Raw genomic sequence first — 26,037 nt, forward strand, 5'->3', positions numbered from 1 at the left:
ATTGGGGATAGTCCAGTACTCTGGCCTCCCTAAAGGTGACCTCTTATCATGAAGCAAATTGTATCAAATCCACAACATGTATACAGTTCTTGATACTACATCCTTAGCCTGACTAACCCCTTAGAGATGCAAACTGAATTGCAAAAAAATGAAAATAAGAAAGCACTACATGTTAACCGAACAATTTATGATTGCAGAGCACCCGGCACCCCCCCAAAAAAGGAAATTTATTTTTCCTAAAAATTAAGTAAATTTGTGTAGAAGGAAGTAGAAAGGAATGTTAAAAATCTGAAAATAAAAAGACTGATGGAAAAAAAAAAGTTTTAAATGAAAATATATGCTGGATGTTTATATTTACAATTACCATTTATGTAAAGAAATTTACATATTAAAGGTTTTAGCATACCATGCCAGTTTTCCATGTCTTTATAATGTTGTTGGGTACCTATGATAAACATTTCTTAAACTTCACAATCTAGGGTCTAGCTTTGATTCTTCGAATAGAAAAACAATGACTGTTCTCATTGCTTTCAATGGAAGTAGATATAAATCAGTTCTGGAAGATATTTAAATTTCAAACTCAAGTCTGCAAGGTCATAGAAATCCTGTTTGTTTTCTCAGATCCAAGCTCTAGACACCCAATCATCTAACTGGGGGAAACCGAAAAATGCTTTGTGTGGGTCAATTGCCTAAATGCAGTCATATAATGCCATTTATGATGCCTTCTACCCAATACCTGTATGTCTCTTCCAAAAGAGACATATACCTTCCATAGAATCTATAACATTCACATCAGGCCACATGGGTATTTCAGATACCCTACGGGGTCTAAGGTGACCTTACAATCTTCTTTTCACAAAATTTAAACCTAGCCTTAATATCTAACTATTTGTTCATACAACATAGATAGCTTTCATTTACTCTGTCAGCATATTAAGAACCTGTTTAATTTTGAGTGGTGTAATCAGACCTTATCTCACAAAGGTATAGTAGATACTATTAAGAGTGCAGAACAAAAGTGTTCATGTAGTATTCTTCATGTAGTTCATGTTCATGCACTGTATAATTTCTATAATTTAGAAAAAAAAATTAGTCTGGAGTTCTGGAGAAAATCATAGATACAACATTTACAGAGAATACATCCCAGATAGTGTACTGAGCATTACTTCTTTACAGAAGTATCATCACTAATTTCCAGGGACAGTAACCTTGATCATCTTTCAGTGTTTTCACTCTTGATAATTTAACTATTGTTAGTCTTTTACTTGATTTTTCCAAACAAAGGTCTTGCCTTTTTTCCTCCAGTTTTATTCAAAATGCCCAGAATGTGCATGAGTCTCTTGGTGCCATCACCTGACCATAAGTGAAAATCTACTGCAAAGAGAATTTGAAATATTTCAACCCACTGTACACTCTTCAGTTCTGATAAGCCCACCAAAAGGAAGGGATAATGAAGATATCAGTCACATCCCAGGGGAAATAAATACAATTTGTTCTGGACATCAAATGCCATGGCTCACAAGCAGATGCTGACAAAAGCCAGCAGCAGCTCAAAAAGCATTTTCAGTTTGAGGAAGTAAGACGGATCACCATAATGCAGCACAGCAGAATTTCTTTAGTAACACAAAGTATTAGAATCTACCTTTCACCTTGAACAAAAATAATCAAAATTTAAAGAAAAGGGTAGGAATAAATTCATTACAATTTTCCCATTCAAAAATCACATTCAGTGTGTACATTTAACATCATTTGTAGAAGGTCACATTAGAACAGTTGGAAACTACCAACAATGAAATTGGTTACAATATCTAATTCACTGTTACATAAAATGCATTTGTGGTATAATAGCTAAGAAATGCATGTAATTTAAAGAGGCCTGCTACAGCAATCACTGAGACTGAACATATCAAGTATAGTAAGTCTCAAATCCATTGCATTTAGAGTAGTGTGCAAGAACCTTTTCTGTCCACTGAGAGCCCCTGGCTTAGCAAGAAAGTCAGACTGTCACATTATTATAATAGATTAAATCATTAATGACAATCAGAAGAAGTATTCCTTTTGATTTTCATTGCCTGTATTTTGCATGCTGAGCTCACTTTTCAATGCAGATTCAGCACTGTCTTCGTTTTCAGATTCTTTCGCCTCACTTTTTGAGTATATGCCTTTTTTTTTATAAATGCTTATGGCTATGGCCATGATGCAAAGTAGGATGAATATGACAACTGCTATCACACCTACAAGAAGAAAAGAGAAAAAAAGTAATGAGAAAGGACAGACAGATAATAATATGTAAGCCAGAGAGAAGGACCAAGAAGGAATGACTACATCACGTATATGGAACGGCTTACAGGAAAGCCTGAGAAATGAGAAGACATAACTGCTTTCAAATCAGAAACAGCACTCTAATATAAGTTTCATGGTGATTGTTTTGAAATTTTGCACCCTATTTCTCCTCCTCCTCCTCCTCTTCCTCCTCCTCCTCCTCCTCCTCCTCCTCCTCTAAATTTCACAGATCATTATAATTTCTGAAATTTTTGAATGGAAAACCACTAGGGGCCTTGGAGTATTTTCAATAGGAGAGTTTCTTTTTCTCCATCACTATCAAGCCCTAGATCTTTGCTGGTTTGGGGACTCAAACCACAGCAGATGAGGAAGAGTAAGGAGAGAGACTTCTCACAGACATAGGCAAGACCTTACAGACTGCCAGCCCATCCCCTCTCTTACTCATTCATCCCTTCATAATGGTCTTAGGACCTTAGCTTCATGAGTCAGAGGATGAGCAGGAGAGGAATTTGAGGAGATGCGAAACAGAAGGGAAATGGATGATGTTCGTCAAAGAGGCAGAAAATAAGACTAGGCTTTTGGGACGGAAAGAGAACTAAGCAGTCTGGGTAACATTTGTAATGCAGTAGCCAATCACAGTAAACAAAGGGACAGTCTGTTGCACAACTTGGTCACCACTGCAAGAAAAATAAAAATACCTAGTCCCTTAGCACTGTAGATAAAAAGAGATCATCCAAAATTCAGCACATGCTAATTTTCTTGATCTCTATTATGAGCAGCTCTCCATCATTGTAGAAATATAAAGGCTTTGATACAGTAGATCCTTCTCTGAAATGGACTTTACAATCTAATTAAATCTTGGTTTTATTTATATTAACTAGGATTATCATTCTTTTATTTCAATCACTGTAGATTCTCTCTCTAATGACTTTTCTATAAACTTGTTTTGTCTGAAGTAGCTGAACTGATACCATTCTCAATTATATTCATTTAAGGGTGTTCAACATTAATTTTTACTGAATGTTGGAGTTTGCTTTGTTTTGACTTTTAAACAAACATGGGCAGTAGAAAAATTGTGAGTCCATATTCCCAAATGTGTTAATTAATGAAAAAAAAGTATTGTTATTATTATCTTAAAAGGATTGTAACTATTAAAACTTGAAGTTAAAAAAATTACTTTGTCATTAGCACACTTAAAAATCCCCACTCACACTAGGTTACCTAGTACATAGAGATCTTTATGTACAGATACTTATGTAAAATAATATTAATCTTTTGAAATGGTAAAGCAAGTTTTGACAAAGCTAGAGATATAAAAAACTAGAAAATATATTTTTAAATTCTGACCTTCCTTGAAATCAGTGGTAAAATTCTCATTTGGTGTGTATAAAATTATACAGACATAAGTATCATTTTACAAGAAGGGAAGCTTCTAGGCTTAATAATCTAATTTTAGTATCATTGATACTACTCTTTTAAAGGTCACTGGTCATGTAGTGTGGTTTTGCACACACTGACCATAGAAGGTCTCATTGTTTAAGTGGAAGACACAAAAGTGACTGCAGGTTCTTTTCCTTACTCAACCATTCACAGACTTAAACAATTTTAACTTCAATGAAAAGCTTGGACAGTTTTATTCTACTAAATTCCACCATTCCCTTTGTCTAGTGAGGCTTTAAAAACTCTCAGGAAGCAAATCTTTTCAGAGTTTAAAAGATAGTGGGGGTGACCTTTTCATCCCACTGCCAAATTATCTGTCAAATTTAAATAGAATTATACTGCAAAACATCATCTTTATAAGTGAGAGCAAGTTTTATTTCCTCATCTCCCAAAAGAAGAAATACTCCTAGAAATTCTCACAGAGGATGATTGTTACAGGAGAAGGTACTATGCCTTGAAGACAATTTGAACTGACAGACACATATGCGTGCTTCAATACTGGTAAAAGGAGTTCAGCTTCTGGTGAGAGTCCCCGACCCCAAATCATCCCTATTAAGGCTCAGTTGAGTACTCCTCATTTCTGCTAAAGAGACAGAACAGTAGATTTCATATGAATATCCATATGAGATGGATTTGTCACATAGGATTCATATGAGATGGATCTTAAGGACAATAATCCAGAAAGGCACTGTGATGGAACCTGTATATCCTGATTACCAGTCCTGTACTTTAAGTACACACATCTATCCTAAGCTTTATGCTCTATTTGTTCTGATAGGCATAAACAGTAAAGGGACTATCACATTTTTACTTCAGAAGTAACTGAATGCTACATGGTTTTTCCTCTATTCCTCTGAATTTAAAAAAAGTACTTTGAAAAAAGTTTATGAATGGTCATTTCTAGTTCTATTTGAGCTGATAAAAAAGGCCAAAAGAAATAGGAAGATAATGAAGAAATTGTATTTCAAACCAACAGTAATTATTTTTATTATTTTTATTTTAACATTCATTTTAAGCTATAAATCAATGCAAGTGAAAGTCTTTCCAAGAATACACTGCCTTCCCAACACGAAGCCAGAATGAAATTTCCTCAGACTGTCAGAGGATTGATTCAAGCAGTGTTAAACCTCATATTCTCAAGAAGAAAAAGTCTTTGTTGTTCAGATTTATTAAAGATTTTAAACTTGACTTTGTAGCAAAAGGTAATTTTTTTGGCAAAGAAGAAATTATGGCTCTTTCTTAAATATATACTTTTTCACACAAATACAAGTACTTTTAAAAGTTGTAGATACTGCTATTATGCAGGTTGAAATTCCGTCCTTACTATGTTGTTTTTCAACAGAATGTTTCAATTTATGGAAATATGGCATTAATTTATGTAATAAGGAGAGTGTGATCAATTGTATTTTAAAACAATGCTTGACTTTTATCTGTCTACCAACTGTAGTAAAATGGAGACTTTTTACTAGTTTCTGTATGCACACAAAGCTAAACTGACCTCACTTCATCACTGGCAACACTGGTCACAGTTAGAAAAAAAGGTTCCTGTGGGTTTGTTACAGTCCCTATTACCTCCAATAATTGCAGAGTCACTTCTGATTGCATTAGCTAAGGGCTTTCCCTCATCTATTGGTCCAGAGTGATCTGCAGCAGGAAAAAAAAATAAAAATAGAAAATGACAGACAAATAGAAGACTTTTTAAAAATAAATTCTCACACTGTTACAGTTCATTTACAATATGGTGCAGTGGCAGTAGTATGAGTCAATAAGCATGCATAGAACATCAATGTAGATGATGCTTGGCAGAGATAAAAAGAAAAATGTGAACATTCAGATGAAAAGAGAAAGGCTAGAGAAAAGGAATTACATATAAAAGAGAATTATTTACAAACTACTCCTGAGATGTTAACCAGCATGGAAAAATAAAAAGTCAGTTGTGATTCAGGTCATGAGTATTCTATCTGGATTTTGCTTCAGAGACCAGAACATGTGATAACCATATGCTACCTGCAAATGAATGGGTTGTTTCACTTGATGTTGAGTCGGCTCCAGTTAAAGTTCCACAGCTGGATTCAGTGAAACGCCCTTTTACAATGACAGGGGCTGAGCTGCTTTGGTGCAGAGCAGCCTTCAAAGGAGCAATGTGGTTGAACTGCACCGAAGATAGACAGCCAACAAACCCCTGGGAGTTTGCCTTCATAGTCTCCTCATCTACATCGCTGTTTTCTGTTAATCAAAATGAACAGAACACAATTAATCATAGTGCAAATGTACAAAATAAAGTGTCAGAAGAATAAATGAATAATTAACCTGTGTTCCTCTGAGTATATTTGAATTGTCGCAACATATGTAAATTCACTGAATTCTTTTCTTGTCTGACTCTATTGAAAAGACAGTCAGATACATTCAAACTGCCCCACACACACACACTTTTTTTTGAACAAATGACAGTTGCTAATCTGCCGAGGGAAATGCTTTTAAATTCCTATAGCAAATTCCAAAGCAAAAAGTTTCTATTGTAAATAAATATTCAAATTAAAATGCAATGCTTTCATTCTGCAAAAATGTAAGACTGAAGAATGAATTCCAGAAAAATGCATTTTATTGGATCTCTTCTCATAAATAAACATTTTTGGAACATATTCATTCCATAGACTCATATATTTACTCAATTCCAGCACCATTAAATCTGTCAAAACAAAAACCCTGAAGATCTCAGATCCTCAGATCTGAGAAATCCATCAAGGTATTTTCTGTGAAATTTTTAAAAATGAATGAGTGTTCCAATTTACTATACATTTTAAAACATGATGCCATTGTTGGTACTACAAAGAGGGAGGGAAAAAAAAAAAAAAAAAAGAAGATACCTCCTCACTTTTTATCTTAAGTTGCCTTTCTGTATGCATGTGACAAGTACTTGCATGTTAAAACTCTCTGTTAATTCACCAGGTAATGCTCACTCATGCACCACTTTTGATGTGGAAAACAAAGAGTTTGTTTACTCTGAAAATTCTAATTTAAGCAAAAATTCTGGAAGTACTAGTTATAAAAGGAGGACTCCTAAGGGAAATAAATTTGCAAATAAAATTGGAATTTCACCTCTAATTTTCACTTCCAACTTGTCCTGGAATCCACGAATGAACTTGTGATCTTTACAATAACTACCATTATAATTTTAATTTTTACAGTGCATCCCTCAATAAGATTTAGGTTAATAGCAAAAAATGGGAATATGTTCAGGTAGAATGTTGCAAAATAGCAGAGTAGCATTTTCCTCTACTGATCTCTGCTTATTGCAGTGATGATAGACTACTAGGTAGATGGAATTCAGCCAAAAGTCTCCTCACCTACACTAATGGATTACATAACATATTGGCTGTTAAACTCTTTCTGCTTTTTTTGCAGCTGTTTTCTATATCTACCCCATGCACTGAAGGATCTGCTAGGATGGGATGTTTTAAGAAAAAGATTAACAGTGAAGTGGCAAGAAAACATTTTCAATACCCCCCTGTGACAAAAATAGATACCTTTAAATATGAGTAAGATTGAAAACCTCAGAGGAGAGTGGTTTCTGTTATGTTTTAGTTCCTATATGAATCATTTATTAAAATGCAGATATGTATAATAGGAAAGGAAATATTTTACATCCTTTGATTTCACTTGACTCCTTAACTAGAAAATATTGCTGGGATAAAGTAAAGCTTTATATTGGATCAGGCAATCTTGATGATAAAAGTGAAAGGGCTTAGGGAAGACCACCATCATCCACTTTCCCACTAAATTAAAATTTTACTGACTGAAAGTGACACTCAAAAACAATCACAAGTTCAACACATCATTGACCCAGGTCCCTTTCTGCAATGCTGCTTACCAGCCTCTAGTACCCCATTATGTCCAGTTACAGATTCTGGAACTCGTCTTTGTTAAACTTCATACAGCTGACAGCCCTTCATACATACTGCCCAGCCCTCTAATTTATTCCTGTATCTCTTCAGGGCCTTTCGGCATTCAAGGGGGTCAATAGTTCCTCTAAATTTAATGTCATTGTCAAACTTACCATACCTTTGAGTTCTGCATCCAAATCATTTATGGAGATGTTGAAGAACACAGGGGTGAGGATGGGGCCCTGTGGAACCCCACCAGTGACAGGTGCCTAGTCTGATGTCACCCCATTCACAGCAACCCTTTGTGCCTGACCCATGAGCCAGCTGCTCACCAACCACATGATGTGTTTATCCAGCTGTGGGATGGATATTTTGTCCAGAAGGGTTCTGTGAGAGACAGCTTCAAAAAACTTACTAGAAAAGATTACATCAACTGGCATCCCTTGATCAACAAGGCCAGTTATGTCATAAAAGGAAATTGGGTTTGATAAGCAAAACTTTCCTCTCATGGACCTGTATGGGCTGTGACCAATGACTGCATTGCCCTTCAGCTGTTTTTCAGTGCCTTCCAGAACAATCTTCTCCATTATTATACCAGGCACTGAAGTGAGACTGACAGGCCTGTAGTTTCCCAAGTCAGCCTTCTTACCCTTATTGAAACCTGGGACAACATCAGTGAGCTTCCAGTCAATTGGAACTTGTACAGATCCTATCATTCAAAAACCACTGAGAGAGGCCTGGCAGTGACATCAGCCAGCTTTTTGAGTATTCTTGCTTAAATAGGACTTATAGGAATCCAACTGGACCAGGAGATTCTGCACAAATTTTGTTTGAAGAAAAAAACTGAGTCATGTTCAAATGCAGAAGAGCTCAGAAAAGTACTTCTCCAACTGAAGATGATTATTTTTTTAAAAAAGCTTCTGTCTGTGGCTTTCCTGAACAACATTTTCAAGTACAAGAAATATATGATTTCATGTTTTGTCAACTCTTTATGTTTAGACCTCTTCACTGCAACAAACATTTATTACTTTTTTCCTCTGCCTTTGTGAAATGTTCTTCAGTCTCCTGATAGGAATTCACAGGAATCAGAGCCAAAGACAATCAGATTTCTAAAAGACATAGTTACTCTCCTTTGAAAGGGGGAGAAACGTACGCTCTCTTCAGGAGAGATTCTTAGACAAATTGGGCTGAGTGCCCCACAGGTCATTGTAACTCTATGCTTTGCACTGCTGCATCATTGCAAAGTCATATGGCTGAAGAAAATCCCACCTCTGAATTTTTGTAACTCTTTTTTGTATGGCTCTTTGGAAAAGACAATACTGGTCCTGGTGAAAAGACTAATAGACTATATAAAAATGCACATTTCCACAAATTTAATCAAGTGCATTTTTAAGTAAATTGATATATAAGTTTTGATATGATATTTTATAACAAAAATTATTTATTTATTCTGTACTGGTCACTGTAGAATTAACCTTATGTGAGTATGACAACAATAAACTACTACACTTCAATATATTATACATTCCTGATTCATTCCTGATTCAATTTTATCATCAAATGTTCAAGTTTGGAAGTATTTGTAAAACATTTCTTGTAGTAGTTTATATTTCAGTTAATATTGCTTAAAAGTTATGCTTAAGTGATCATTCTCTTTTCCATTTTCTGTGCATACCTACACACAAGTTCTTTTCTGGAGTGTGAGTTTCATATATAAAATCTACATTTCAAAAATATATATTTCTGTTTGTGTTAGAGGTACTTAGTTTTCTAGTAAGAAAACAAATCAACTACACTGAGATTCTCCTGATGATACCTAAACATTTTTTTATGGTCTATGAACATAGTTTCTAAATTTCTTTAATACGTTTTAAACTATTTAGCATTTAGTAATTGTTCTCATAAAAATAACTATCACTGTATGCATTTTATTATATATTTTAAATTATTCTATCTTTTCTAGGTAACACTCTCATAATTGAAAACAACAACCACCTATTTGATAGATAAAGAATTATTTGTAATTCCTTATTCAAATATTTGCATACTACAGCTTAATGTCTAAATAGGGATTGGTGATAGGTGGTGCTCCTCTGGGGTCCACACTGATGCCATTTCTGTTCAATATCTTCTCTAATGACACCAAGAGTAAGATTGAATGCATCTGAAGCAAGTCTGTGAATGACACTAAACTGAATGGCTGACACACCTGGAAGATGGAATACTATCTAGAGGGACACTGACAGGTTTGAGGACTGGGATCAAGTAAACCTCATGAAATTCAACAATGGCTAATGCAAAGTTATGCATGTGGATCTGGGCAACCCACAATATCAATACAGGCTGTGGGATGAAGTAGTTGAGACCAGCCCTGAGAAGAAGGACTTGGGAACGTTGATGGACAAGAAGCACAACATGGGCCAGCAATGTGCACTTGCAGCCCAAAAGCCATTTGTATTCTGGGACTGTTCAGGGCCAGGTTGGATGCAGCTCTGAGTAACCTGGTCTAGTGCAGGGTGTTCCTGCCTATCATTGGAACGAGGTGATCTTGAAGGTCCCTTCCAGTCCAGGCCATTCCATTACTCCAGGCTCCTTCCAAAGCATTGAGGCCAGCAGGACAAGGGAGGTGACTCTGCAGCTCTTGTCTGCTCTTGTGAGATCCCATCTGGAACACTGCATCCAGCTCTGGGGTCCCCAGTAAATGATAGGCATGGACTTGTTAGAGCAAGTCTAGAGAAGGACTGTGAAGATAAGCAAAGTACTGGAGCAGCTCTCCTGTAAGGACTGTTAGAATTGGGGTTATTCAAGCCTGGAGAAGAGAAGTCTCCAAGGTGATTTTATAGCAGCCTTCCAGTACCTAAAGGAGGCTACAAGAAAGCTAGAGTGATATTTGAAATGTGAATGTAGTAATAGGACAGAGGGGAATGGCTTTAAAATGAACAATTGTAGATTTAACCTGGAAATTAGAAAGAAATTCTATGTTGTATGGGTGAGTGACACTGGAACAGGCTGCCTCGGGAAGCAGTGCACGTCCTCATGGGAAGTGTTCAAGTCACTGAATGAAGCTTTGAATGATGTGGCCTGGAGAAAGGTTTTCTAGCAAACAGTAGGGGTATTGGAACTAGATGATCTTTTATGTCCTTTTCAATCCAAAACATTCTATGAAATAACTTCAGAGGAAAGAGAAATAGCCTTTAAATTTGCACCAGCACCAAATCTTTATCATTGGGTTTTACCAATGTGAAAGGTAGGAAAACAACAAGATTTTGAGAATTTTAGTCCAGGCTCTTGCTATTTTCTTTTAAGAACATCAAAAAATGGTCATTGTAGATAGGTAAATTTCCTCTTGCAGAGAAACAGACATATTTTGCAGAATCATCACAAGACAAAGAATCTCCAATGATGATTTGAATTACATTACCATATTCTTCACTGTTTGCATCAAAATCTAATCACAGGAAGTTTTTTAAGTAGGATATGTGATTAATAGTATTATATAATCTTTGTGTACCATTTCAATTTGATTTTTTTTTCTACAGAATAGAAAACAAAGCTGTGTTTCTTAATGCTTGATTGCAAAATGAGAGAGAAGTGTACAATTATTTTTAATGGAACACACTTGATCATTTTTTCAGGAAGCACTTATTTGTGATTATATCTGTATTTCAACAAGACTGAAGTTTCTATCTTGATTGTGACTCTGTGTCTAAGTAAATACACAACAACAAATGTCTTTCAATAGCATTCGTGTTATTATTTTTCATGCCCCACGATGACATTTTGATCCATGTTTCAGAAAACCCTGCAGTTTTAGAAAAAGCTGTGGTGTTCCACTTACCTAAAATCTTGCCAAGTGTGAGAGACTTGATTGCATTGAATTCTGTGCCTGAAGACAGACTAAACTTCATTCTTTCCTTCTGGTTAACCTATAGAATGATAAAGTGGGGCACAAAGTAGAATAATGGAAGAGATAGTAGTCAATATTTTTGAAAAAGCAGGTAAGACCAAGGCTAAAAATAAGAGGGTCTGAGGGAAGACTTTATTATTTATAGCATAAAAACTCATCAGGAAATAGATTATCAGCTTCCTCAGATCACTGATTATAACTTATATTCTTAAGCATCCCTTTTAATAAGGATTTTTTTTTTTTTTTATTGATTTGGCTGATTCTTTCTTTTTCACTTCTAAGATGAATAAAAATAGCAAACCTTTAAGTATATAGAAAAGTCTCTTTTCATTTTAAAAAGGCACTTAATATTTAACTTCATAAAGATCAAATATTATATTGTAAATACTCTGCCTCTTAGGGTACCTCTAGATAAACTTCAAGCCAAGTACCATTACAAACCCAAGTTCTAGCCTCAAAATACTAAATTGTAACATACAGGTATTTTGAATTTAAAAAAAAAAAAAAAAAAAAAAAAAAAAAAAAAAAACAAAAAAAAAAAAACCCAAACAAAACTTTTTTGCATGTTAGTGTCAACCATTAAAAAAAAAAATTTCTAACATGAAATTTCCAAAAAGCCCCCCAAAATATCTTCCTTAATAACCACATTCCTTTGATGTAACATAGACCAAAGAAAATTTTAAATATAGACTTAAATTATTATCTGGGTGCTAATGTATTTGTACTGTAGTTTAATGCATAATTTAAATTAAAAAATGAAAATGCAACACCTGAAACAAACAGCAGTCCTTCACATTTACCAAACTTTGAAATTTTAACCCTCAAACAATTAACTGCATTTTCATATAAAATTATGAGGTGACACTGACCTTTTGAAATAAACAAAATTAACATCAAAGAGATTGGCTAACATTGATTTTGACTGTGCATCATGAGAGTATTAACTTTGCTTTCATTACTTGAGATATTAAGGCACGTTTTATCTGGGGGTAGTTGCCTTGTTGCAAGTATTTAATTCATTTTGCTTGTCTACTTTTCTATGATAATCCATGTTCCCCCCACCCCAACAGAATTACCTCTACAAAGAGCGTTTCCTCCTCTCTGTTAATCTTCACGTGTTGCAGTTGTCCATCAGCCATGCTTTTGAAACTGATGCTGAAGACATCAGGATCTTGATGGCTATCTAGCTTGTACCTAACCTGTAAACTTCCTGCAGGGATAAAGAGAGCAAACGTTTAGTACACTACAGACACTATAAGCAGTATAGATACTGCTTCACAGGGGTACTTCAACCGGAAAACAAATGCTTGATTTGTTTAAGGACTTAGCCATGAGGAATGCATATAAGTGAGAAATTAAAGGCAACAGAATGAGTAATAGCAATGTTGGGAGCGGGATATAGTTGCAAAAATGTCATAAGCTGTCTCAACTTTGATTACTGAGTTAAAATTTGTGCAGAAATTTTATAATTACTTTTAAAAATTCAGCTGAGAAAGTCTCAGTCTGGTAGCTGTCATAACTGCAATTTATCAAATATAACTCATGATTCTTGAAGAATATTTTTCCTGTCCAGTCCTGTAAGCCTCTGACCATTTGAAAATTAAATGGAATGCAGTGAACTGACTCCTAGATCACTTTCCATTTCTTATTGTTAATTCCCAGAATACCATCTGTACACAAATAATCACAGAAAGACTGAGAGAACACAGAGGCAATGCAGTTTCCTGGCCAGAAATTCCTTCTCATCTGCAGATGGACCACAACTTTCTATTCATGCTCTGGAAGTTAAGGCCCATGTCAGACCTGGGAAAGTTATGACCAACAATTGTTCCATGACAGGGAGGATAATACTCCTTTTCTATATCCATATACATGTCTAGAAAAGCACAGAACCTTCCCTGAGCACAGAATCACTGTGACAGTAAATAATCTTTGTTCATAAACCTGAAGATCTAACTCTGCAGGTTTTTTTAATATTTAAAAAAAACCAAAAAAACCAAAAAAAAAAAAACCAAAAAAAACCCACAAAACCCCCCACCTAGTTCTAGATAAAAGTATTGAAAAAGAAGATCCAACTAATAATTAATTTTCAGCTTAAATAGAAACATCAAAAATGTTACATGTATTTTTACAGGTATATGTGTGTGTATATATATGTATATATATGTATATTTATAGGTATATAAGTACCTTATGAAATCAATTTAATGAAATGACCTGTGATTAATTTGGGAAACGGATAATACACTTTCAAAAGTTTTTTATTTCATTATTTAGTCTGAGGATGGCAATTAATAGGCCTCATGAGTAGAACACAGCTCAGATAAATTTTAATTTTCATTTTCAAACTTTAAAACCCCAAATCCTAAAGGATTGTCAGAAATATACATTTTTGACAACATGATAAAAAAAGGTAGTGAAAGTTAAAAGTACAGTAGGAAGAGTATTTTTCATGTGGAAAGAATTGCTTGATGCAGCTGAAAAGCAAAGATACCATCTAAAGAAACAACAGGACAATATGTAGTTCATGATCCAGGTCTGGAAATCAGAGAGAATCCAGGCTGACATTTATGATGTTTGTTAGTGTTTCCAGACATCCAATCTGAAAACTCACCATTCCTGGTGAGAATGACGGAGAGGTACTCCTTGTAGAAGGAGCTGACATAGAGCAGTAAGCTTGGTGTCTGCGTTGTTCGAAAGGCAAATGTAATTGCTTCCCTGGTCAGTGTCATGTCAGCATAGAAAGAAGAAGCATGAGAACTGGAATTTTTAGCTAATGTGTAGTATTCCTGAAAGTTGTATGTCACGGAAGAGCCAGTCCAAAAATAGGCAGAGATCTCTGAAACAAAAAGTAATTCAATATTTAAAAATAATGCAAAATAACAGTAGAGATATTTTTGTTTGTTTGTTTGCTTGGTCAGTTGGGGTTTTTTCCTTCTGATGCACCACAGAAGAAAATAAAATGTATTCTAGACTATTGTGATAAAGCCAAAAAGTAAATATAAATGAAACTAGCATTTAGAACTACAGAGAAATACAAGACACTACCGGTCTAGAGCAAGATCTCATTTAGATGTGTGTATTAAATATCTGTTTCATGAAGAAGTGCATTTTTCCTAGGTTATTTTCTATTGATGATCCTAGTCCTCAAGCACAATATACTCTGTCTTGTGTATAAATGGCTCCTACAAAGAAGTGGGTGCGGCAATTTGAATCCTAACACATAGATTAGATTTGGCCTTAAATATGGCGGCGTGCAAAGTTGTTTTGTTCTGTTGTACCAAACTGTACCCCTGTTTTATAAAATGGTTCCTTAGAGTGTTCAGTTATGTAACCCACCGTTATATGTCAATCATCCCTTCCCCCTGTACCTACCCCTGTCAATCCTCTCTCTCTCCTCTCGGGCACCCTGTCTATCACTTTGGGACCCTTCCCTGGTTTCTGGAAAGCTCCAGGGAGGGCATCGAGTGATAGGCTGGTGCCTGGGAAATCCCCTACTACCCCCTTGTGATTAGTTCCTGATTTAAATGTTACCACCCCTGGTTACATCCATGTTTGTCTTTATTGGTTGACCGGTTGTTACCAGCCCTAAACCCACCCCGGTTTAAAAATTGCTGCACAGCAGCTCCTGGTGCTCTCTCCGGGCAGCAGTCAGAGAAAGGAGAGCTCCGTGCTCGTGCCCCACAATAAACCATTCCTGACCCTGTTTGAGAGAGTCGCCTCTTCATCTGCCGCCGTTGTCGTGATTACTAACAAGATCCCGTCGCTGGAGGTGGGGAGCCAAGTTCCCACAGGAAGGAGGTGGCTTGCCCTGCCTGCCACCCCAACCTCTCCACGCGCTTGCCGCAGTGTGGGCTGAGCTAGCCTGAGGCTGCGCTTTCCCAGCGCTTGGGACACTGCGACACTTAAACCTCTCTGTGGTAGAAGAAACTGATCAGGTGGGAGAAAGAAAAGGAAAATTAAAACTAGCCAATGCTCTTCTTATGGATGAATCACTTATGCAGGTCTTCTGTAATTCTGGGATTTCTCATAGCTGTTTTCTGCTAAAAGCAATTGTCTTAGCATTTTGGATCACAGCTTTCACACTTAGGCAAAATTTCTTGAAATTTCTGTGATCTGACCCAGTATTTGACAAAGGTTGACTGAAAGGTATTATTTAAGTCATCCCACACTGTTAGTAACAGTCTCTGCTGAATATTACAGTGTGACCATTAATCTCTTCTGATGCAGAGGACTGCATTCCTCATACAGTGGTATTAGATCTGCAGTGCTAGATACAGAAAATCTTCATATGGGTCTGTCTTGGATTATGTAACCTAAAAATGCATATTCTATTTCATCTGTTGAAAGCTGTTTTTTAGGAGATGTTTTATCCTTCTAACTCCAGGGGGAGGGGGGCAGATGCCTTCTGATAATGGCCCAGCCATTAAAACCAGGTGGGGCAATGTTTCTTATCTCTTTCACCACCCCTCCGTCCTCAGGGGGATATTTTCTGATAATGGGCCATTAGGGACCACCAATGACATGACACATTCCATCATCCCATTGTGAGATGCTCCACACTTTGAGCGGGGGTGGGGGGGGGTGGAGCCAACGGTTCCTAGCTAGATAAAAGCTGGGACTGAAGGACACAAGTTATCCATTTTTTTCCACTGGATTCCTGGAGGAAAACCGGACCCATCTCATCACTTTCTACAGGACTACTCCACAGAACACATTTGTTACTCCAGGAGGAGATATTTCGACTGCTTCCAACACCCTGACCAGCAGGGTGCCAGGTCGTATCCCTGACTCTGTCAGGGTTTTCCAGGATTTTTGTTTGCTACCTTGCTTGGTTTTTTGTACTACTGCATTTGTATTTTCCTTTTTTTTAAGTATTCCCAGTAAAGAACTGTCACTCCTATTCCCATATCTTTGCCTGAAAGCCCCTAATTGCAAAACTATAATAATTTGGAGGGAAGGGGGTTTACATTCTCCATTCCAAGGGAGGCTCTAGCTTTCCTTGGCAGATGACTATCTTTCAAAACCAAGACAGGGTCTCTCCCTTTTATGGTGGTAGTGATGACAATGCATATTTTGTGCTAATTTAGAGGAACATTATGTTATGGCATGTAAGCTGCCTAGTACTTTGAAGAATGCATTTAATATGTGGAAGAAGCAAATTTTGGTGGTTTTGTTGTTGTTTGTTGTTGTTGTCGTTGTTTTTAATCTGAACAATATGGAAACAATGACATTTCTATATAAACTTCCATTTTTGAAATTCAGACTTGATGACTTGTGATCCTCTACCAGTATGATAAATTCACCAAGGATCTACTTTAAAAAGACTTGGAAAATGGGCTCAGTCCTGTTTGCAAAAATCTCACTTTCCTCTTACAGCAAAAAGTAGATTTAAGTTTTTCTGTTTCTTGGTTTGTTTTTCAAAATCAGACTTGATTTTGAGATTGCTATTTGAAAGACAGAAATACAAATGCTTTACCATAAAAGTATAGTTCCTAGATTTACCATAATATCAAAGAATCATAAAAGTTGCATGAAGATGCTGATCCTCTTGGATGATATGGTTCTGGCTTAAATGGTGTATATTGAAGTTTTCTCTGAAAGAACAGTGTTTAGCAAAACTTACAGGTACTGAGTAAATTCAGCAAAACATTTACCTACATTATGTAAACTGAGTATTTTGCAAGCATTTAAACATATCTGTAAGGGGGTGTGAAGATCTTAATCTGGACTGTATGGTCCTTGTTTTGTCCTTATGTTTTCAATAATTGATAAAGCTAAAAGACAGGCTTGCCTTTCTTACAGAATGGACCAGCATAAGCTGAGAAAGAGCAGTCACAGGAGAATCCATTGTATTTCTCCCTACATTTTCCACCATTGTGACACAGGTTACCATAGCTGCTACAATGTCCAGGACAGCCTGGTTCAACTCCTGGTGTTATCTTTGCTCTCTCTTCCAGATCAAGGGCCATTCCATTCAACCGTAATGAACGAATACATCCCAAAAATCCCTTCTGCCTGGATGCTGTTCCACCTGAAAATAAATTTATAGGAGCTTTTAAAACTTTAAAATAATTTATATGTAAAACCATGTTTGTAGTTTACAGCCTATGAACAGTATGTTATGACTTTCTAAGACACAAGCTTACTCATGTGAAAATATTTATAAATGGCTTTAAAAGTACATCTAATTTCTGTTTTGTCAAGTAATTACAGAGAGGGAGAGGAGAATGAGCTGTATAGTTTAATTCTTTCAGTATTCTACTGACTGATAAACTGACCTGTGTCTATCTGTCTGTAAATCTTATGGAATGGATGATAATACCTGTATCATTAATTTTTTTTCTGGAGAAGCTGGCAGCTCATAACTTGAACAGGCAAACTCTACTGTGTTAAAAACTAGCGGGGTGGCCAAGCTCAGAGAGTGGTGGTGAAGGGAATTGCACCCAGCTGATTAGGTGACTAATCCCCAGGGCTCAGTGTTGTAATAGTGATTCTGTCTGATATCTTTATTGGTGATTTGGATGAGGGTATTGTGTGCACCTGCAGTAAGTTTGGAGATGATACTACTCTAAGGATGAGTATTCATCTGCTGAAAGGTAGGACGGACCTACTAGGGAATCTGGGCAAGCTGGATTGATGGTCTGATGTCAGTTATGTGTAGTTCAAAATCTATGAATTCTCCCAATCCTACACTTTGGTCAAAAAAACCAATGCAAGTCTGTAGGCTTGGAGAAGAGTGACTGGGAAGTTGCCTGCTGGACAAGGGTCTGGGGTTGCTGGTCTGCAGCTGAACCAGCTTTGCCCAGGTGGTCAAGGCTGATGGCATTCTGGCCTGTATCAGCAACAGTGTGGCAGCAGGAGCAGGGCAGTGATTGTCCCCCCTTAACTTGGCACTGGTGAGGCCACACCTTGAGTGCAGTGTCCAGTTGGACGCTCACTACAAGAAAGACACTAGGGTGCTGGAGCGTGTCAGGGGACATGGAACGGAGCACATAAAAGCATTAAGAGAGTAATTCATATGAGAAGCAGCTGAGGGAACTTGCGTTGTTTGGCACGGAGAAAAGGAGGTTCACGCAGGTGACCTTATCACTCTCTACAACTTCCTGAAAGGAGGATGTAGCCAGATGGGGGTCAGTCTCTTTTCCCAGGCAAACAGTGACAGGACAAGAAGGCATAATCTTGAACGGTGCCAGGACATGTTTAAATTGGACTTTAGGGAGAATTTCTGCACTGAAAGGGTGATTAAGCATTGGAACAGGATGCTCAGGGAATTTGAGAAGTTTCAACTCCTGGAAATTTTTGAGAAATAATTGAATGTGGCATTTAGTGCTGTGGTTTAGTTGACAAGGTCATATTCATTCAAAGGTTGGGCTTGGTGAACTTGGAGGTTTTTTCCAGCCTTAATGATTCTATGATACCCCTCAGCTGGTGTCTGTTCTGTCTCAGAAGGACGCTGTCTATTCTTCAATAATAGGAAGGTTAATGACCATCTATGCAGAGGAATACCTGCCAGGTTATACCTGACTACCAAGCATAGGTAGGATAACTATACAGAGCAATCCTAGGACTAATGAGAGTTGTTGATTCAATCTTTTTCATTGTTCCTTATTTTTAGTGCATTTCTTGATAGCTAACATTTTATTCATCTGTGTTGCTTAGCAAGGTGTGCAACTGACATGTCTCTCTTGTCCTTTGTTGCACAACTTACTCAGACGTTTCTTGTCTTTTGTGCTCTTTTAAAAAGTAAAAGCAGAAAATATTCCACAATGTGTGAGGCTGTAAACTATAATTCTCATACATTTCCAGTTCTTGTTTGGATAAATGCTACCATGTGATCATTCATTTTAAGTTTCAAAGTTTTTATAATTCTTGGTGTTACATGGAATATCTTGACATAGCTATTTTTATTTTCAGTTATAATGGAACAAAACCACTTGGTGGTGGCAATTTCATGTCGTCTTTTAATCAAAATATAAATTCTTCAATGTTTTGTCTAGTCTCTGTTTTCTTCCCTTGATACCTTTTGAGGCACAGATACAAATTTTTATCAGAGCATACAAGATTTCCCTCCTTATTTCATTATTTCATAAGCATTCACATATTTTGCAGCTACTATTGCTCTTAAATGTATTCCTCCCCAACACATAGTAAATAAATTACATTAATTTAGTTTGAGCTTCTCAGAGCAGACATAAAAAAGGTCTTTTTAAAAGTCGGGCCAACTTTAAATGCTCTTATACTGTACAACATATATTTACACCAGAAACTTAGGAATTAATGATAAGGCAATACTACATTAAGAACACTACTGTGCATATAACACATACCTCTATATAGCTTTCTGTAGCTAAATAAATACTAATTAATTCCTTTTTACTCAATTTCTAATTTTTCAGCATTATATATAAATACCTTAATGTCATACTTTAACCTAAGAAGCTGTGGATAGAGAGACAAAATTTCCTTGAAATTAAAGAAATGGCATAACTTCCTTCAGTAAATTACATCCTCTCAAGAAAAGGTGCAAATCAAACAAACCTCAAAAGAAGTAAACTTCATTTGAAATACTCTCCTGGAATAACAACTGGCCAAGGCACTTTGAGATCTATAACCTCAAAATAGTGAATACAGCCTCAGATTTTTCACAAAGTCTCTCATGTCATTGTACAAAGTATTTTCAAAAGATCTGGTTGCCAACACTTTTTCCTCCGCTCCTCACCCCAGCATTTTCATATTTTTTTATGATGATAACTAGGAAATATCCTGTGGAGCACCTACCTACAAAAAGCTGGCTGTTGAGCTGCAAGCGAATATGTCCATCAGATGGAGCACTGTAAGATCTTTGAGGAAGTTGATCTATTTGTAAGGAAGCCTCTTTGACATTTCGTTCAGCCTTCACATAATGCCATTGGTTGTCATTTAAGGAATGGTGTGATTGCACTATGACTTCACTAGGTCCATTTCCCACGTCAAATGAAAAAACCACTTCAGATGGAGCTAGAAAGAGGATAGTAGTAACAGACATTTTAATTATGTCATAATTAATTGAGTGGCAAAATAATTAATAGCAGAACAAGTTACTTTAAGGTTTAGCCTACTATTTAATGGGATAAAACAGATTGTTTTAGAGGGAGAGCTTACTTCAGGGGCCTGCAGCTCATTCTTCACACTCACTGACAGCAAGAGCAATGATTTATGCACCACATGGAAACCAATCAGTTTGTGGACCCCTGGAGAGCATAGTAGTCAAGAAACAGTGAAATGTGCTAGCTTTGTGATTTTTCAGTTTGGATGAAATGCACCTCTTGATTACATGATAATTGAATACTGTTGCTAACTCTGTTTAAATTATCACAGCTATAATCCAACCCGCGTCTTCTATTGTCTATTCACATTTGCTATTTATTCATATAGTCTTACAAACATCAGAGGAAATATTTTGATGTAGTTCATAAAATTATGATATAAATTGAGTTTTTCTCTAAGCAGCTTTCACATTACACATTTCCATGGTTTTCCTAGAAAATAATAATTCAATCTTTGCAGGTAAAAAAGAAAAAAAAAAAAAAAAAGACAAATGTGCCAGAAAACTGAAGATCTGAAAATTCTGAATATTCTCTCTGTCATATAGTCAAATGCCATCATGTACAAAAGGTGTATTCCCTAGACAATGGATAGCCATAATTTTGAAGTATTAAGGATTTAATTAAAGGATTATAGAGAAAAGATTTCTTGGATCCAAAAGAAAAAGCTTTCTATTTATGTCATTGAATTCTGACAGAAAAGAAAAAAAAATTAGGAGTCAAGGGAATTAGATGAGCTTCAAACAATGTTTTAAAGGCAATTTATTGAACTTAAAAAAAAAAAGGCCATATTTTTACTTTCTTTTCACCTTTTAAAAATATATTAGACATTTTAAAACATTTAAATCCACTTTGGCCAACCTTTAGACTGAGTAATCTCACACATTTGCAATCTCTTAAGCCCTAAATTTTGTTGCTATAAAGTATTTTTTGTAATATTTGATCCTAAGACATAAAAAAAAAAAGGAAAGAAAAATCAAAAGAAAAATAAAATGGGAAATGCAATAACTATTTCACTGACTAAATAAAGTGTATTGTGTTGTCAGTTTATAAATGGAATGCCTAATAAATTACCTCTTCTGCTTCAAAATCAACAATTTACATAATAGTAAGAAATAATTGATGTCTAAATGCAGTTCCTCAGTAAAATAAATTAATTTTAGGATACATTTCTTTCATTTAGAAAAAGCTGAGAACTGACTCTCCCTTTATAAAGGGATAAAAGAAAAAAAATGTTAAAACAAACAAGCAAACAAACAAATAAAAAAATCAACAACCACACAGTAGGAGAACAAAAGCAACAGAAAATCCATGTGACTGGCTAAAAAGAATTTCTGCTGAATGTTACCTTCTGCAGAGAGGTCTTTGTAATCTTCTGGATACTGTTGGAGTTAGGCCTGAAAACACAAGTTCTGCTTTGAACTCACTGAATGGGCCTATTAAATAGCATACCATATTGACATATCTGATAAATAATGTTACTGTTTAGATTTCAAAGACAGGAAAACACATAATAAAGATTTTGAAATAACCACTGAAATAATGAATTATGTTAGTACCACTAAAAATTATTATAATTTGAAAAAAGGGAAGCAATCCCTGAAGTTCCATATATGAAGGCTGAAATAACAAGAATAGGTGTATGGGCATCCATTTTAGTCTCTGAAGACTAATCAGTATATATCAGAAAAAGTGAAAAATGTAATCACATGATATTCTATAATAAGTATTTTTGCTAATAGCAACAACACTGCAAATTTGAAAGAAAATTTGGATTTATAAAAACACCAAGAAAATACGCCATGGGATGTGGAAGGATGATACTGCACTCTAAAATTTGTTATCTTTCAACAAAAGACATAGGCACAGAGCATTTTTATTATTTCTTAGGCAGCAGAAGAGAATGCAGGAGTTCTCTTCTGGCACAAACTTATTTTTTGGGTCCTACCTACACTGGTGTTACTTAAAAAGTATCCAAGCATTGCAGGAACTCTTGTAACCCTAGGGCATTCAAACATAGGCAGAGCGCAGCTACAGATTGACAAAGTGGAATGGAGGATGTAGTTGATAGTAATCATGGAGAATGGGCAATGGCTAGCTGCGGCTAGAATGACTAACAGAAAACACAGCTACAGAGAACCGTCCAAAGTATTGAGTGGAGTGTCATGTGCAGAAGCAGAAAGTGATTACCAACTAATACGCAGCAGAATGCAAAGTCCTGGCATTTTCCATAAAAGAAGCAGTTGAACTGCATTCATCCTGGACAGTAAGTTCCAAATTTGGGCAGACAAAGGCCACCACTACTTGCATATTGGACTGTTCTGAACTACTTGCAAAGAAACTGCTGAAGTCCAACCAAATCAATATACAGCCCGTCTTGGTTTGAAAGACAGGTATCTGCTAGGGAGAGGCAGGGCCTCTCTAGGAATGGGGAATTCCAATCCCTTCCCTCCAAGATATTATAATTTAGAAGATTTAAGAGGCTTTTCAGTCAGAGCTATGGGGAAAGGAATAACAGTTCTTTACGAATAAATATAACAGGACAAACAAACAACAACAACTACAGCAATAATAATAATAAACAGAACCAAGAACCTCGAGGGGCTTTGTTTCACAAGCCCCGGGCAGTCTGATCTCTTGGGACCCCAAGAGCACCAAGCTGAAATGGTGGAAACTCCGGGGCTGATGGCTGGAAATGGTGGGTTGTCCCCAGCAGGCAGGGGGTGTCCTGGCAGGCAAAGTGAGCAGTGCTGAAGAAGCCACAATGGCTGGGCAGGGCTGACCCAGCTCCAGCAGGGCAGGCGAGGGGCTCTGAATTCCTGGGCGCTCCAGCAGATGATGGATGGTGATAGCATTCCCAGGACCAGACCCTCCGGTAACAGTGGACTCTTCACGCAGCCAGCAGTCGCCCGACTGTCCTCTCCGATGCCGAAGGCGGGAGAAGGGCACACTCAGCTCCTGGAGCACTGAGCCTTTCCCTCCCCCAAACTTAAGTGATCTTCCCCCACCCTTGACACTTCTTTTGTGTGGGTCGAGCACGCTCTAAGCATCAGTATTTAGTCTCTTAGCAACTTATAGGGGGGAAAATTCGACAGGGAAAAAAGAAGAAAAAAACCCAAAAAACCGCAAAACCAACCTAAACCCCAACACAGCCCTATTTTAATTTCTGTTTAAATAAACCTTCAGTGAGCATTCAATATAAAATACCTAGATCTTTGGCTAGAGCATATAACCTTGGTCCTATAAGTATTTAGCAGAGTGTACTCTTCAGAGTTGAATTGGCTTTGTTGCTTTCATCCACTGCTTCTGCAGGAAATCAGTAAATCAGGAAGTTCATCATGCATTTAAAACTTATTGCAAAACAAAAATAAGGGATCAAGTATCTTCTTTGAGACAACTATCTTCTTTTATGTAACCTCTGTTTTAAAATAAACATAGGATGCACACACTGTTTTTGCAACAGTGTTCTGGAATATATACACAGATGTGCTACAGCATTTGTAACTTTATAAAACCAACAGAACAGCTCTGTTTCACATTTCTTAATAAGTTTCTGCATCTGTTATTTTTTGTTTGAAGCTAGACTTCAATGTCTAAAGATCACTACCCCATAAATAAAAGAATTAGACATAATGTTTGAAAACAATCAATAAAATACTACAAAAATATCAGTCTTCTGAAGTACTGAATGCCAAATGTTAATGACATAATACATTTTAAACATTTTCTCACATCTTCATCTTAAACATTGACATCTGAAATTTACATTATTGTTATTTATTACACAAATAAAAGACATTAATTTATTTGAAACTATTAATAGAACATCAAGTGTAGGCTGGTAATTTACATTCACATTTTATATAATGGATGTGGAGTTTTATATGATGATGAAATCTAAATCCTACCATGTGAAATGCTGATTTTTTTTTTTTTTTTTGAGAAAGGTACTCTTGATGCGAATACATATTGCTTATTTCTGATTGATATTTTCCTCAATAAAAACAGACAGTTCTGTGTCCACTACAAATAATCCTGCATATAATTTACATATGGCATACAAAAAATAATAGGTCCGTCTACTCAACAAATCAGGGAGTTTATGGAAATGAAGAAATATCTCTGTATGCTACACATTAATGAGATAACTTTCCTTTTTTTAAATGCTGAAATTACAAGTTGGCCTTTTGCTTTCTCTCACACTTCTCTACTCACATAAAGTAATTTAAAACCCATAAGAATGGTTTATATGTTCATGAATAATGGGTCAAGGGACATGAGTCTGTCTTCATATTATTCTGAAGAAAAACTTTCAGTCTTTTGACAAATGTCTGAATAAATTAATTTCTCCTAAGCATTCCCTTAACGCTTCTAGGATTTAACTTTTTATTTTGAAAATGGAAAATCATTTATCAGACAAGACTATCATCATTGCTTCACAGAGCCTCCACTGAAGTGCTGATCCAGTACTTCTTCTGTACTGCATGACTCTGAGTTTACAATGCTGTTGTCCTTTAAACTGTCCACAAAGCTTTAACAGAAGGCAGTTCATACTGCCAAAAAAACATGGAAAAACAATGTTGAAAACAGGGTAGTTTTCAAATACAGCACTATAGTTTGAGATGATGAAAACCAAATTCATTAAACACTACACAATATTCTATATTTAAACTACTTACAGAAAGTGTTTTCCTATTAGTTTCATTAACAGAAAATGTTAACATGGACAAAAAATGAGAATGCAGAATAATTTACTTTTTAACAAAAAATATTTAACGTTTCCATAGTAATATTTTGCAATACAACATATAGATTTATTTGTACTCTTCTCCAGAAAATACTGGAGTCTGATAACAAAATTGATTTGGGAAAAAAAAAAAAAAAAAAGAGAAACTGTCTAATCCCAAGGTAAAAAGTGTTCTAAAGAACTCTCAGAGTCATGAGACAAGCAGAAGATTTTTCAATTAATGTGACATTTCAAATTAATTCAAAAGCCTAATGAAAAGACGTTTCATCCTTTCAAATTCTCTCCCTTTTAATAATGAGCAATGGAAGAATAATACATTGAGTCAATTAAGATACATGTTTCATTTTAAGTTGGTCACCTTATGTCAGATTCAGGGGAATATTTAATTCTCTCTTAAGCAACAAATTTTTTTTTTTTTTGTAAGTCTAAGAATTTGTGTCTGCACAAATAAAATGAAACAAAACTGAAAGAGATAAAAAAAAAAAAAAAAAAAAAGAAAAATATAATGTGTGACTTAAGATGCTGTGCCACAAAGTATTTTAGTCACACACGGTGACTGAGTGAATCTTCCAGCAGCCACAAAAAATGCCTGGTCTTAAAATGTGGAGGAACAGAATTTGGTGGCAGAGATGCACTGAGCACAAGAAGCAGAAACAGTCTTAGCAGTCAGGGGCTGATTGCTGTGCTCTT

General features: G+C 36.1%; 1 protein-coding gene across 2 annotated transcripts in view; it reads right to left on the bottom strand.

Moving 5' to 3' along the window:
* Positions 1-415: 415 nt before the first annotated feature.
* The window catches only part of CNTNAP4 (contactin associated protein family member 4), a 217,261-nt gene continuing 191,639 nt past the window's right edge, over positions 416-26,037 (bottom strand). Inside the window, exons 17-24 of one of the 2 annotated variants that reach the window (XM_040090884.2) lie at positions 20,296-20,514; positions 17,309-17,548; positions 14,129-14,353; positions 12,591-12,724; positions 11,446-11,533; positions 5,731-5,949; positions 5,296-5,367; positions 416-2,234 (exon numbers count right to left, since the gene is read on the bottom strand). In XM_040090884.2, the coding sequence (XP_039946818.1) occupies positions 2,041-2,234; positions 5,296-5,367; positions 5,731-5,949; positions 11,446-11,533; positions 12,591-12,724; positions 14,129-14,353; positions 17,309-17,548; positions 20,296-20,514 (1,391 nt within the window). In that variant the 3' untranslated portion in view covers positions 416-2,040. The remainder of the gene's footprint in view (positions 2,235-5,295; positions 5,368-5,730; positions 5,950-11,445; positions 11,534-12,590; positions 12,725-14,128; positions 14,354-17,308; positions 17,549-20,295; positions 20,515-26,037) is intronic. The other variant, XM_040090885.2, reaches the window with a different exon arrangement.

The sequence above is a fragment of the Hirundo rustica genome, chromosome Z, assembly GCF_015227805.2.
Source record: "Hirundo rustica isolate bHirRus1 chromosome Z, bHirRus1.pri.v3, whole genome shotgun sequence".
NCBI classification, from domain to species: domain Eukaryota; kingdom Metazoa; phylum Chordata; class Aves; order Passeriformes; family Hirundinidae; genus Hirundo; species Hirundo rustica.